This window comes from Benincasa hispida, unplaced genomic scaffold (assembly GCF_027475165.1).
Source record: "Benincasa hispida cultivar pf3 unplaced genomic scaffold, pf3_genome.v1.1 HicScf1048, whole genome shotgun sequence".
Taxonomy (NCBI): domain Eukaryota; kingdom Viridiplantae; phylum Streptophyta; class Magnoliopsida; order Cucurbitales; family Cucurbitaceae; genus Benincasa; species Benincasa hispida.
In genome coordinates this window covers 26,213-39,824 of record NW_028325354.1, presented here as the reverse complement: position 1 = coordinate 39,824, position 13,612 = coordinate 26,213, and the positions used below count along the sequence as shown (strand labels likewise).

General features: G+C 31.3%; 1 protein-coding gene and 2 long non-coding RNA genes across 6 annotated transcripts; 1 reads left to right on the top strand and 2 right to left on the bottom strand.

Moving 5' to 3' along the window:
• Window positions 1–563: 563 nt before the first annotated feature.
• On the top strand, window positions 564–11,449 carry LOC150031634 (uncharacterized). 2 transcript variants are annotated; one of them, XR_016525691.1, is made up of 4 exons: window positions 564–691; window positions 1,863–1,959; window positions 2,802–2,893; window positions 11,187–11,449. It is a non-coding gene; the product is annotated as an uncharacterized LOC150031634 (long non-coding RNA). The 2 variants fall into 2 exon arrangements; XR_016525692.1 differs by having other exon boundaries at window positions 11,156–11,449.
• On the bottom strand, window positions 3,025–5,884 carry LOC150031636 (receptor-like protein EIX2). 3 transcript variants are annotated; one of them, XM_090308827.1, is made up of 2 exons: window positions 3,564–5,884; window positions 3,025–3,354 (listed from the first exon to the last, which is right to left on the bottom strand). In XM_090308827.1, the coding sequence occupies exon 1, from the start codon at window positions 5,280–5,282 to the stop codon at window positions 3,648–3,650; it is 1,635 nt and encodes a 544-aa protein (XP_090164953.1). In that variant the 5' UTR covers window positions 5,283–5,884; the 3' UTR covers window positions 3,025–3,354; window positions 3,564–3,647. The 3 variants fall into 3 exon arrangements, with proteins under 3 accessions (XP_090164953.1, XP_090164952.1, XP_090164951.1); XM_090308826.1 differs by having other exon boundaries at window positions 3,025–3,450; window positions 3,564–5,882; XM_090308825.1 differs by having other exon boundaries at window positions 3,025–3,440; window positions 3,564–5,765.
• On the bottom strand, window positions 8,957–10,056 carry LOC150031635 (uncharacterized). The gene is made up of 2 exons (XR_016525693.1): window positions 9,814–10,056; window positions 8,957–9,739 (listed from the first exon to the last, which is right to left on the bottom strand). It is a non-coding gene; the product is annotated as an uncharacterized LOC150031635 (long non-coding RNA).
• Window positions 11,450–13,612: the final 2,163 nt, after the last annotated feature.

Sequence of the window (13,612 nt, the reverse complement as noted above, 5' to 3'; positions counted from 1 at the left end):
AGGTATGATTTATCCGATTTTCAGGTGAAACTCTGCCTTTTTTTTTTTTTTAAATGGATTTTGATTTAAAGAAAGTATTTGCTAACCACCTATTTTTGAAAAATGTTTTTGGAGTTTGATAATGGATTTCATAGTTAAATTGGAATCTATTATTGTCATGTCACGAACTTGAGGTGGGGTGTGACATTTTAAGTTTATCTTTGTTGAAGTTCTAATAATTAGATGCCAATCCTTAAATTTAGGATAGTCTCTACTCGCACTCTTGTTTCATGTAAAGTGATTTTAGATGCCAATGCTTACATTTAGGATCGCAGCCCGCACTTGCACTCTTGTTTCATGCAGCCTTACATTTAGGAAATGCCCTTTTATTATATTTTTTCATTCTTTCTCAGTGAAAGTTAGATTCTTTATAAAAAGAAAAAGGGTTGTTGCATGTAGGTTGTTAATCATTGATAAAAATTGTTGACTTTTAATTTATAGCATGAGAGATTGTTGGTTTGCGCTATTGATTTAATTTATTACTTCTTTTTCTGTTTTCATCGTAATTGTTAATATAAGTGTTCCATTTTATCCTCAGGTACTATAAAGTGACATGGTTGTTTGAGAAAACTTTGGCCTGCATTCCAACTTCTTTGAGTGAAACGTGGGAACTTACTGTGGTTAATCTTGCCCATTTGTACCGAAAATTAAAGTACGGTGGTAAATTTTATGTAAAGAACTATGAGATATATTGTATCTGCCTATCATTGGCCTAATTTTTTCATTTGAAATGTTCTTTCCAGATCATTCCCTTATATTCTGTGAAAGGATTTCTTGAAGAAATTCCGAATACTTTGTTTTTCTAGGAATTATATTTCATACAGAAGTTTTAGCATATGCTAGTAGAGGTGTGCAACGAATGCAAACTGAAGTGTTATTATTTCTATAGTTGCCAGAATAGGAAAGGGGGATTTGGTTTAGAAACTGGGCAACTGGGCTGAGGCCTAGGTTGCCAATTTTCCCACCCTGGAATCAAACTGAACCATATTATCTTTTAGTGGTATTCGTGAGTTAGGTTGAAGGACTTTTTAAACCTAATCCAATTGTTTGGGTTGTAAATTTCTTCAACCTAAATAACCCTAAAAAAAATGAATCCAACCCAACCCAACCATGAAACATTTGGATTGGGTTGGTTTGGGTTACCCAGGTCATTTTTGTTCTAAAAGAAAGTAAAATGTTAATACGTAAAAATTTGATTAATTTATTTTCATTTATTGAATTAAGATTAGCAACTCAAGTTCAATTTATATAATGTAAAATCTATTTCCAAAGTGCTAAATAAACTATTTTTAGGAATTGTTGGAGAATAAATTATAAAAAAAAAACTAATAAAATTAAATAAAACTAAAATAAATATATGTATATCTAATTGTATCTTAAGTAAAAAAAATATACATTTTAAAGTTTATAATAAGTTTGGGTTGGTTCGGTTTCTTGTTTCTTGTTTCTTGTTTCTTCTAGGTGAACTCACGAACCAATCCAACCCATAAATTTTTCATTATTTGAACCCAACCAACTCAAAAGTGTTGATAACCCAACCCAAACTGTACAGGTTGGGTTGAGTTCGGGTCATCGGTTTTTTTCAACACCCCTATTATCTTTTGAGAAGCTTTCATGAAGAAAATATATTCTCCCACCACACCTCTACCTTCAACAGGAGAGGATTCTAATCCTTGTATAGTTGCTAATTTGGTTAAGTTTCTCTTCTTCTCAAATAGTTGGTATATATAAACTGTAATGGTAATATGGAACATGTTTTACGTTGATGCACCAATTCCCGGCTCAGTACCAATTTGGTTGACCTCATTTGTTTTCTGTGCCAGGATGTACCGTGAAACAATTACATTTATGAGAAAGCATCTGCGCTATGAACAAGAAGTCTTAACACATGCTAGTCTTGCATGTACTTATCATTTGAAGGTATTTGAACATTTTATGTTTTTTCTTCTCTATTCTTTTTCATGTTTTACTTGTCAATGAAGTTTTTAAATATGTATAGTATTTTGTTTTTCTAGTGTTATTTTAGTGCATGTGCATGTTAAATCAATTTTTAAGTAACTTAAGTCATGTGAGAATCAACATCATAAAATGGATTGGAAATGCTCTCTAATTTCCATTATGTTACAACACTTTTTTGTTGTTTTTTGGGGAGAGGGGGTGGGGGTAGCGGGTTGAACAGGATTATTTTCGAACACCCTTGAGTATATGGTTTAAGCATTGCTAATTTTGTGTCTAAATTTCTTAAAATAAAATTCCCTTTGTCCTTTTATGCAAGTTCATTTCACTAGCCATTACATACTACCACAAGGTAAGTTTGTACTGACTTGGTTTTCGTTTCATTCGGTTCTGCATTCTTAATTACCTTACAAATGTGACCTATCATATTTACTGATTAGTGTACCTTCGACATAAGTGTTATTGTTTTAGTTGTGGGAAGAAATTTTGGTAGTTATGTGAGTCATAGGAGAGCATTGTTATTAACCTATCAGGGAATATTACGTTAACTTATCATAAATAATGTCTCATGAGAGGGACATCAAAGTTATGAAATTCGATGCTAGTTAATTGGGACATCAAAGTTATGAAATAAGATGCTAGTTAATTGAGTCTAGCATATTTGTAGTTGGATGGTATTAGTGGCATTATCATGCATTAAAAGGACGTCAGTATTGGAAACCTGGGCTGGGCATAATATTCTATTTCAGGCTTCATTGATTTGATTTTGCCCTTGTTGCTTGTGAATCAATTGTGGCTGAAACTAGAACATTAGTTCTACACTGAAATGTTAAGTTTAGCTCTTATGGACGAATGGCAAAATGGGATGGATTCAAAGGCAGACCTTCGGCAAAGTGAGGTATTTGTTTAATTGGGGCTTATTTAAATATAATCTTTACACCACAATCATGTTTCTACATTATTTTTTAAGTTTGTGAATTAGATTGATTGTAGCTCATATAATCATTAGTTTGATTCTTGTACCAAAGATGAATCTAAAATATACTATAACAGTTATATTCTTTTGTTCGTTTTTTAATCAATATAACACCTCGTTTTTCAACTAAATTGTTATAAATTTCAAAATACAAAGATTGAATCATTACAAAGATTGAAAATTAGATATAATTGTCGAAGGCTGCAAGAGACCTACTTTTCTTCGACTACTCCTCGTGTTTGAAGAATGGGCAGCCAATTAAAGCAACTAAATCTTTCTGACTGTCTTGGGTTTGGGATTTTGAGTCTGTTTTCCCCTTCAAAAGACCTACAAATAGCTTTGCTAGATCATAGTAGACTTTCACTTCTTCACCTTCTGTGTAACTTGAAAAAAAAAAAAAAGTACTCGAATTATTCTGCTACACATTGAAAGTTTAGGTATTCATCCTCTATAGAGCTCCCATACTTGGCTAGATATATCTCCGAGGTGCCCACAAAAGAAAAAAACACATTCAAATACTAAGCAACATCCATTTTAATATCATTTTAAGGAAAAAAAACATGGCTTTATTTATAAAGAAATGAACATTTACCTGATTTTAGTGGAGTGTATTCCTTAAAAATTTGAAGTACCCATGTCTCCATCTTCTATGGAGTACTAAACTACCAAATATTCCCTAGAAGCCGACAATATATCCAAATGTCATGCTAATAAAAAATTCTCGTAGTACGATCAATCTGTCTTCATTTTCATTTTCATTATCAACATGAACTTTATTGTTGATATTTGGCTCTAGAGGAATTTCATCAAAGCATTTTTTCAATGGATCTCCACAAAGATAAGGGTTGCCTTCATAAGAAGAATTTGGGAAGCTTTGAAGTTGAGTGCTTGTGGGAATTTTTCCTGAAAGGTTATTGTACGACAAATCAAATGCTGACAACCTTGGTATTTGAGAAAGGGTAGCTGGAATCGGACCGTATAAACGATTTCTTGATAGATCCAAAGACTGCAATGATTGAAGTTGACCCATGTTGCCAGGAATATGGCCTGTCAACCCATTGTTGGAGAGATTTAAAGTTTCTAAACCAATTAGCTCTGTAATTTCTGTTGGAATTTTTCCAGTCAAATGATTGCAAGATAGATCAATGCTTTTTTGAAGTAGTAATACTTCTCCTTGGATAAGTCTCTCTTGGTGTTTCCACATTATGGCCAAATATTTTTTATAACCATTCCGTATCAAGGCTTCATCATTAAGATAAATGGGGTTATCCGGGCCTGATGTTTCTTTCAAGACATTGAAATTATTGATGCAAGTTGGAATGCTTCTAGAAATATAATTGGATGAAAGATCCAATACTTGAATATTACCGAGGTTGCAGAGAGTTGAAGGTAAATCTCTGTGAAAGTTATTTGACTTCAAATTCAAATGTACCATAAGTGGAAACTTCCATCCAATCCACGATGGTATTGTTCCGGAAAAATTGTTATCCATTGCATCAAAGGTAGTAAAAGAATCTGTGAAGCTGAAAAAGTAACGCAACCCGCCTGAGAATCGATTATTGCGTAATAATATGCTACCCAACTGAGTGAGATTACTCATAGAATGTGGAATTTCTCCAGATAAATAATCATTAGACAAGTCTAATAATAATAAACGGTGCATGGAGTACCAACAATTAGGAAGTTTTCCTAATGGTTGGTTATTAGAGAGATCAAGTACTTCTAAAGGAGAGTCCACTATTTCACCTAAGCCACTTAAGTCAGAAAAACTATTATTTGAAAGATGAAGTTGAGGTTGGAAAAGAAAGGTGGGAATTCGCCCCACAAATTTGTTCCACTCAAGGTTGATAAGCTTTATTCTTGTGAAGTAGTTCAATGACAAATCAGGAATTTCACCCATGATTTTATTCCCAGAAAGATCTATGTGCCAAATGTTTCGAGACAAGTTGTACCAAAACCAATAAGGAATGATGTCTGAAATTCCAGCGAATGAAAGATCAATGAAGGAGAAATTTTGAGTTTGAAGCCACCTGGGAAATCGAGGTCCCATCGTACAATGTCCTAAAGAGATTTCCTCCAATTGAAAAGGAGGAACCCAATCAGATTTGAAGGTTAAATTCAAAAAGTTATCAGATAGACCTAAAAATTTTAAATGTTTAAGCTTTGAAAAATGGGTTTTAGAAACTTCTCCTTCCAATAAATTCTGACCGAGATATAATTTCTTCAATTTTGATAACTGTCCCAAATTTTGGGGAATACTTCTACTCAATATGTTGTTAGATAAGTCTAATTCTATTAAAGATGGAAGCATAGTAAAATTTGACAAAAATCCACTAAAGTTATTTGATGCAAGATGTAGAGACTGAAATGAGTGAAGCAGGCATGGTGGAAAAGCTTTAAAAAAATCAGACAGCAATCCTCCTATATTATTGAAATTTAAGCGTAATGAATTTAAATTGCAAAGACTTCCGAAAGACTTGAGAGAACGAAAATTAACTTGAGTGGAAGTTAGATCAAGAAATACAAGTTAAGTCATATTTTCAAAATCATTATAGTTCAAACCTTGTAGATTGTTGGATCTAAGATTCAAATGAACGAGATTAGTTAAGTTGATCAACCGTGAATAAACTTTGGAGGAATTGAAATTAATATGATTCCAAGAGAGGTCCAACTCAACTAGAAATCTTGAGAAATTGGTGTTTGAATGATGAGAGGATAGAATAGGGGTTGGAAGGCCACAATAGCTTAAAAACAAACTTTGTAACACAGGAAGTTTGTTAATCGCAATTGTCCAAAAAAAGTCAAGATATTTTTTAACATAGAAAGCAAAAGGATGAGATGGATGGAAGCAAAATACCAAATCAGAGCCATGGATACTCTCATTGTATGCTGTGGGTGAAGACTATTAATTGCTAAAGTATGTTCCCCAAACTTGTCAATTTATAATTAAATTTAGAAGTTACATGTAAAATTATGAGATGTTTTATGAAGTTAAAAAAAGTTTATTAGGATAAAGTACCTTTTTGGTCCTTGGTTTTGATTCTTCTTTCCATTTGGTCTCTGATTTTGATTCTTATTTCTTAAGTTTTAAGTTTGGTTTCAATTTAATCTTTAAATACCAAATTGTTACAATTTTACCCCTGAATTTTGAGTTTTGTTTTATTTTGTCCCTAAGTTTCAAGATCTACAATTTAACTTCGATTTTTTTGCTAAATACTCGCTTTTCGTCTTTAATGTTATTGTCTAAATATTAATTAGTTTAAAAGAATGGTAATTAATTAAGTTTCACTAGTTTTTATCACTATTAAAATTAAATTTAAATTTTCACTTCATAATTATTTTAAATATGCATATCAATTAATGTTAATATATTCGTAGAAATTTCAAATGGTTCATCATGACTTAGATTTTTCGTGATGTGATATCTTTTAATTTGATTGAGAATGACTATATTGCAATTGGAGAGTAAATACTTTGAATATTTTAATTTTTAGTCCTTCCATTCTATCAAAAGTGATACATATCATTGAAGAATCCTATCGTGGAAGACTTTTACATGGGAAGACTTGCATAAGTTATATCTTAAATCAATATTTTAGAGGTCGGACCCACTCCACCCAATTACATGAGAATGGAAAGGGGTCAACTTTTCATATTGGCTAACCACAAAACTTTTAATTGCTAACACACGTGTCATTTGAATTAATAGGAAAACTATTCTTCAAAAGAAAAACTCCTAAAATCGAGGAGATTAATGTAATATAAACCGATATTAAATTCAGTTTGGATTTTTAAAAATATTTTAATTATAAAATAATATGAAAATTTAATATGAGAGAGTGCAAAGCAAGGGATATATACCATATTCGTTAATAAAAAAAACATTAAATGAAGATATACCATTAATGATAATATATAATGAAATTAATTATTTAAAGAAAAATTTTCAAATAATTATTACTAAAAACTTTTTGAATTGTTTTTAATATTTTAATTATAAATTAATGAAGACATTTAGGAGAAAGATGTACTACAAGGTTAAAAATTATCCCCAAAAAAATGGAAAATTTAATTATGAAAAATAACTAAAGTTTAGAACATGTAAAATATTGTTGATGAAGTAGGTCGAGTTTATGATTTTTTTAAAAAGAAAAAATTACTGGGAAAAATATATGTTTGGTTACAGGTTTTGAATCTAGTTTTTATTTGATCTCTTGGTTTCAAAATGTTACAAATGACCATTTTTTATAACTATTTCGTTTTTTGTCTTTTGTTTTTGGTTTTAGAAGATTAAGCTTATATTCTTTCATTTTCATACAATGATGAATATCTTTCTTAAGTAAGAGAGTTGAATTATTAATCAAAATCTAAAAACAAAAACAAATTTCTAAATCTACCCTTTTAGTTTTAAAAAATTTAGCTTGGTTTTAAAAACACTCCTATAGAGTGGATAACAAAACAAGGAAACTAGAAGTAGAAGGGATATTTGTAGGTTTAACTTTCAAAAATTAAAAACAAAAAATCAAATAATTACTGAACATGGTCTTATCTTTTAAGTTCAGAATTTAGTTTGAATTTAGTCATTGGATTTTAAATTTACACTTTTAACCTTAATTTTTTTTTTATTAATTACTCATTTTATGTATTTACTGTTTTTTTTATTAATTACTCATTTTATGTATTTAGTGTTAAAATAATTATAGTAAATTAAGTTTTCCTATTTTTTTTATCACTATTAATTTTAAATTTCAAAATTTACTTCAAAATTATTTTAAATACGCGATATACTCATTCTGAAAAATATAATAGCTTATACCATCGAGATTTTGCACTAAAATTTAATTTATTTAAGTATGTGGAAATAGAAGCAATTAATCAAAATAATATTTTAAAAAAAATGGAAAAAGAAATCATTAGATAAAAATGACTTCCACCCCAACATGTCTATCCTTTCTTAAAGATAAATATAGAAAACATAAAGTATACATACAGTTGATCATTAGATTGTCCCCTTGTTAAAATGTTGTTCAACTAATAAAAACTATGGAAATAATATTTGAATGAATATTTTCTATCTTAACTTGAGATTTACGTAGAGAATTAATAGATAGGATGATAACCAAAATTTCTAATTATAGCCTAAATATATACATAATACATAAATTAAGGCCTAAATATCTCAACAAAAATAAAGAAGGAACATTTTTGCCTAAACAATGATAAAAGTTTTGTTCACATTGTTTCATTTTCTTTTTACATATATATATTGTGCTACTTGAAAGTTTTAAATTTTTAAATGGTTCAATATGACTTAAATTTCACGTAATGTTATGTCTTTTAATTTGATTGGGAATGACTAAAGAGGAAAAACTATAATCTTAATTTTTAGTCATTTCATTCTATCACAAGTGGTCAATATCTTCGAAGACTCCTATGAGAAACAAAAATGGAGAAGACTTTGTATAAGTTATACTTCAAACTCTCATTTTAGAGGTCACCATCTAAATTAACCTATGTTATGGGTTAGGGTTAGAAAACTCAGAGAGAAGACTCTCACACCTCATTTAATACTTCAAATACACTTTTATTATTATTATTTGTTTATTTATTATGAGAATTGGGTCAATTGGGTATGATGTTTGTGTCAAGACATTGAAGTTATGGATACAAGTTGGAATGCTTTCATAAATATAAAGTTGGTTGTTAGAGAGATTCAATGCTAACAAAAGTGAGTTGATGAATTCACATAAGCCAGTAATGTCAGAAAAATTATTATTTGAAAGATGAAGTGAAGTAGATTGGAAAAGAAAGGCGAGAATTTCCACCACAAATTTGTTCAACTCAAAATTGATAAAGTATATTCCTTTGAAGTATTTCACTAACAAATCTAGAACTTTGCCCATATTTGAATTTTAAATTTTTTAAAAAAGATACCATAATGTTGGAAAGAAATTTTGTAAGTTAGAGAAAATTTTGGAGAGAAAATTGAGAAAGAGACTACTTGTGATATTGAACACTTCTAATTCTTTTGGCTTGATACAAATGGTAAGACATCCTTCTTATTTATAATAGTTGGCACCCCTAATTTTATGGCTAGAATTTTGTCAACACATTATGATCTATTGGTTACAAATGTCTCTCGAATATTCTTTATAATAAGACTTTTTTCTCATATTTTCTAGATAATCCTTCAATCTACTCTAAGCATCTCCTACATGTAATGTCTATAGAATTCTAATACTTGATACTTACTAGAAATTGGGTTTTGGACTAAGTCCAAATAATTCTAACCCAAAATCAAGTCTATATTTCAATATCTCCTCTTAAACTTGATTTTGTTACTCTAAGCAAATCTCTCAATCTTGTGAAGTCTTCTTTCTAAAGAGGCTCTATAAAAATGCAACCTACCTGATTGTGAGTCTTCATATACTCTAATTGCACATCCTTTCTTCCGATTCACTCTCTAATATAATGATAATGCGCATCGATGTGCTTACTCTAGTTATAGAAGATTGTATTCTTAGCCAAAGCAATTGTTGATTTGTTGTCTACAAAAATTTTGGTGGGCTCCTCTTGTGGTAGTCCTAACTCCCATAGTAGATTTCTCGGCAAAATTGCATGACAAACACATGAGATAGCTATCACATATTTTGCTTCACATGTGGAGAAAGTAATAATCGATTGCTTCTTTGATATCCACATGAAGGCAATGTCTCCCATGTAAAACTCAAAACCAGTCGTACTCTTGTGGTCATCCACATCTCCACCCTAATCAATATCATTATATCCCAAGAGTTTATAAGTATCATAAACAAAATAGTAAAGATCGTAGTTTGTCGTACCTTTGATGTACCGAAGAATTATCCTTGCTGCCTTTGAGTGTGTGGTTGTTGGTTTCTCCATCAAGCGACTGAAAACTCCAACTGCATGAAGAATGTCAAGCCTTGTGCATGTTAAATACTGCAAACTTCCAACCAAGCTTTTAAAGAGTGTTAGGTCTACCCTTTCGCCTTCCTTCACAACGTAATAGTTGGATTCCCCATTCCACTTGTGTGTTGACGGGATTAGCATAATTTATCTTGAACATCTTGATTACTTCCTTAGCATAGCCTTCTTATGTGATAGATGGAGAAATAAAATACCTAGTTTTAATTGTTTCATTAAAATTTCTCGATTATATTTCTTAGACACTTGAAGTACGTATGTCTCCATCTCTTAAAGAGTAGAAGACTACCAAAAATTCCCCGGAAGACAATTATAAAACCATATGAAATGATGTTACACTTTGTGTATTGACAATATTTATTTATGTTCAGCTGATGTCTTTTAGAATGTCTCTGCATTTGATCTTGTGGCTTAAGGTTGTCATATAGAAATTTCGTCTCTGCAAAATACTTTCTTACGTAGATTATTCTATATCTGTAATATTCTTGCAGATCTTTCCTTTTCCATGTGCAAGTAATTTTGAAAATTAGGGTTGGTTTTCTTTGCATCTGCTACATGTATATCAAGACACTTTGTTTTTGTTAGAAGGCTAGCCATTTTGAAAAAAAGGAATTTAAGAGCTATTTGTCTTGTGAAGTTTCTTTCGTCACAAGTGTTTAATCTATCAATCTTTGAAGCCATTGAAGATTGTGATGCTGTGAGATTGGAGATATACTCCAAGCTGCTATGTACTTCATCATTATACTACTTGAGAAAAGATCCTCAAGCTTAGGGGGATCCTCAGCTAATCAAGTGAAGTGTTCTTTACTTGAACAGAAAAGATAACCTACAAGTGAGAGGTAGTCTCACATCTTGAGGGGAACTCAAGTCTTGCCGAGAGGAAGTCTGTTTCTTAGGGAGAGCTTAAGACATTCATGACTGATATTATTACTTAAGAGGAGTCTAAGTATCAAAAGAGAGGGATCTCTCATCTAGGGGAGCCTAGGTGTACGATTGAGTGGTTGAGCTCTATAGAGGTCACTGTATTAGAGTTATCAATATAGATAAAGTAATATGTCATAATTGCATTACATTTTTATTAGTGAAGTTATCTTTCCATGGACACACTGCCATCAAGACATATGTGTTAATCATCGAACTGGGTTAACAATATCTAGTATTATTTTGTTTTTCTATTTCTATTTGTTTATTGTTTTGTGAATTGTCATGAAATTTGTAACACATTTTATTGTGCGATAGGTACTTTAATATTATTTTCATTTGGTATCAGAATGGGTGGGTCACTATTATCTCTGGTGTTGTGATCCTGATGTATTTCTACGAAAAGAACCAAAGAAGGTGGATGAGATGGATGGAAGCAAAATACCAAATCAGAGATCAAATAAAATATGAGAGAGTGATGGATGGAAGCAAAATACCAAATCAGAGCCATGGATACTCTCATTGTATGCTGTGGGTGAAGACTATTAATTGCTAAAGTATGTTCCCCAAACTTGTCAATTTATAATAAAATTTAATATGAGAGAGTGCAAACATTGTCCTAAAAGTAAGGGATATATACCATATTCATTAATAAAAAATCATTAAATGAAGATATACAATTAATGATAATTAATTATTTAAAGAAAAAATTTCAAATAATTATTACTAAAAACATTTTGAATTGTTTCTAATATTTTAATTACAAATTAATACGAAAATTTGGGAGAAAGAGTGTACTACAAGGTTAAAATTATCAAAAAAAAGGGAAAATTTAGTTATGAAATATAACTAAAGTTTAGAACATGTAAAATATTCTTGATGAAGTAGGTCAATTTTATGATTTTTTCAAAATACAAAACTGATCCTGAAGTAGATTTCCTGGAATTCACATCGGTTTGAAAATCAGAATTAGTGTATCCAGTAAGGATTAGATCCTTAGTACCATACACGAGCATATAATCTCTCATTCTCCGAATATACTTGAGGATGTTATTAACTGCAGTCCAATGATCATATTCAGGATTGGACTGAAACCTGTTGACTATTCCAACTGCATAGCATATGTCTGGGCGTGTACACAATATGACATACATCAAACTTTCAATTGTTGATGCATAGGGAATTTATTTCATAACCTCAACCTCTTGAGGTGTCTTAAGACATTGTTCCTTAGACAAATTAATTTCATAGTCGAAAGGCAACAAACCTCTCTTGGAATTTTGTATTTTACATCTAGAATACATCTTGTTTATATAAGATGCCTGAGATAATGCTAGCGTTTTGTTCTTGCGATTGCGAACTATTTGGATTCCAAAACGTACTATGCATCTCCCAAATCCTTCATTTGGAATTGCGATGCCAACCATCTCTTAATGTCAGCTAGGAATTCTACCTTATTTCCAATTAATAGAATATCATCAACATATGATACAAGAAAAGCTACAATCTTGTTGACAATCTTCTTGTAGACACAAGGTTCGTCAATGTTTATTCAATGCCATAAGATTTTATTTCAGTGTCAAATCTTATTCCAAGATCGAGATGCTTATTTCAACCCATAAATGGATCTGTTAAGCTTGCAAACCTTTTGCTCTTAACCCCGTTCTATAAACCCCTTTGGTTGAGACATATAAATACTCTTTCAAGATAACCGTTTAGAAAGGCTATCTTGACATCTATTTGTCATATTTCGTAATCATAAAAGGCAACAATGGATAAGAGTATTCTAACTGACTGGATCATGACAACCAGAGAAAATGTTTCTTCATAGTCCACTCATTCTCTTTGGATAAGCCATTTTTCCATGAGTCTAGCTTTGTAAGTCTGTACCTTACTAGCTTAGTCTCATTTTCTCTTGTAGATCCATACGCAACAATAGATTTTACCCCTTCTGATTGATCTACAAGTTCCCAGGTTGAATTGAAGTACATAGACTTCATTCTGAGGTCCATGACTTTTATCCATTGGTCTTGATCCACATCTTTCATTGCTTGTTCAAAGGTCAATGGATCCTCTAAGTCATCATTAGGTGCATTTCTGTCAAATCCATGTGATGGTCAGGCTGTTGAATAGCCCTCCGACTATGTTGAGACACTTTCAACTCTTGAGAAGGATGTGACATACCAGATGTATCAGTTTCATCAACAATTTTTGATGAAGGACCAGCTTGATCAACAACCCTTGTTGATTTGTCTGTAGCTTCTGTGGTCATTTCACTTAAGAATGTTGCATTTATCGATACAAATACTTTGTCATCTTGAGGATCACAAAACAGACCCCCTTTTGTTTCTTTGGGGTAACCTACAAATAGGCATACTTTTGAATGGTGTTCTAGTTTCTTCGTGTTCTGTACCAGTACATGTGCTGGACATCTCCAAGTTCTAAAGTGACATAAACTACCTTTACGCCCGCTCTATAACTCATAAGGTGTTTCTGAAACACTTTTCGAGGGAACCATATTCAAAATATACATAAAATTTTTTATTGCATGTCCCTAAAATGAATTAAGCAACTGAGCATAACTCATCATTGAATAAACCATGTCCAACAGAGTTCTATTTCTCCTTTCTGCTACCCCATTCTATTGAGGTGTACAAAGTGCTGTGAGATGAGACTGAATTCTGTGTTCTATAAAATAGTCCTGGAATTTTAGATCCATATACTCATCACCTCGATCTGATTGAAGTATTTTAATCTTTTTACCTAATTGGTTCT

Bases quoted from the DNA above. Each gene is read 5' to 3' on its own strand.
- LOC150031636 (XM_090308827.1), bottom strand. From the start codon at position 5,282: ATGCTTCCATCTTTAATAGAATTAGACTTATCTAACAACATATTGAGT.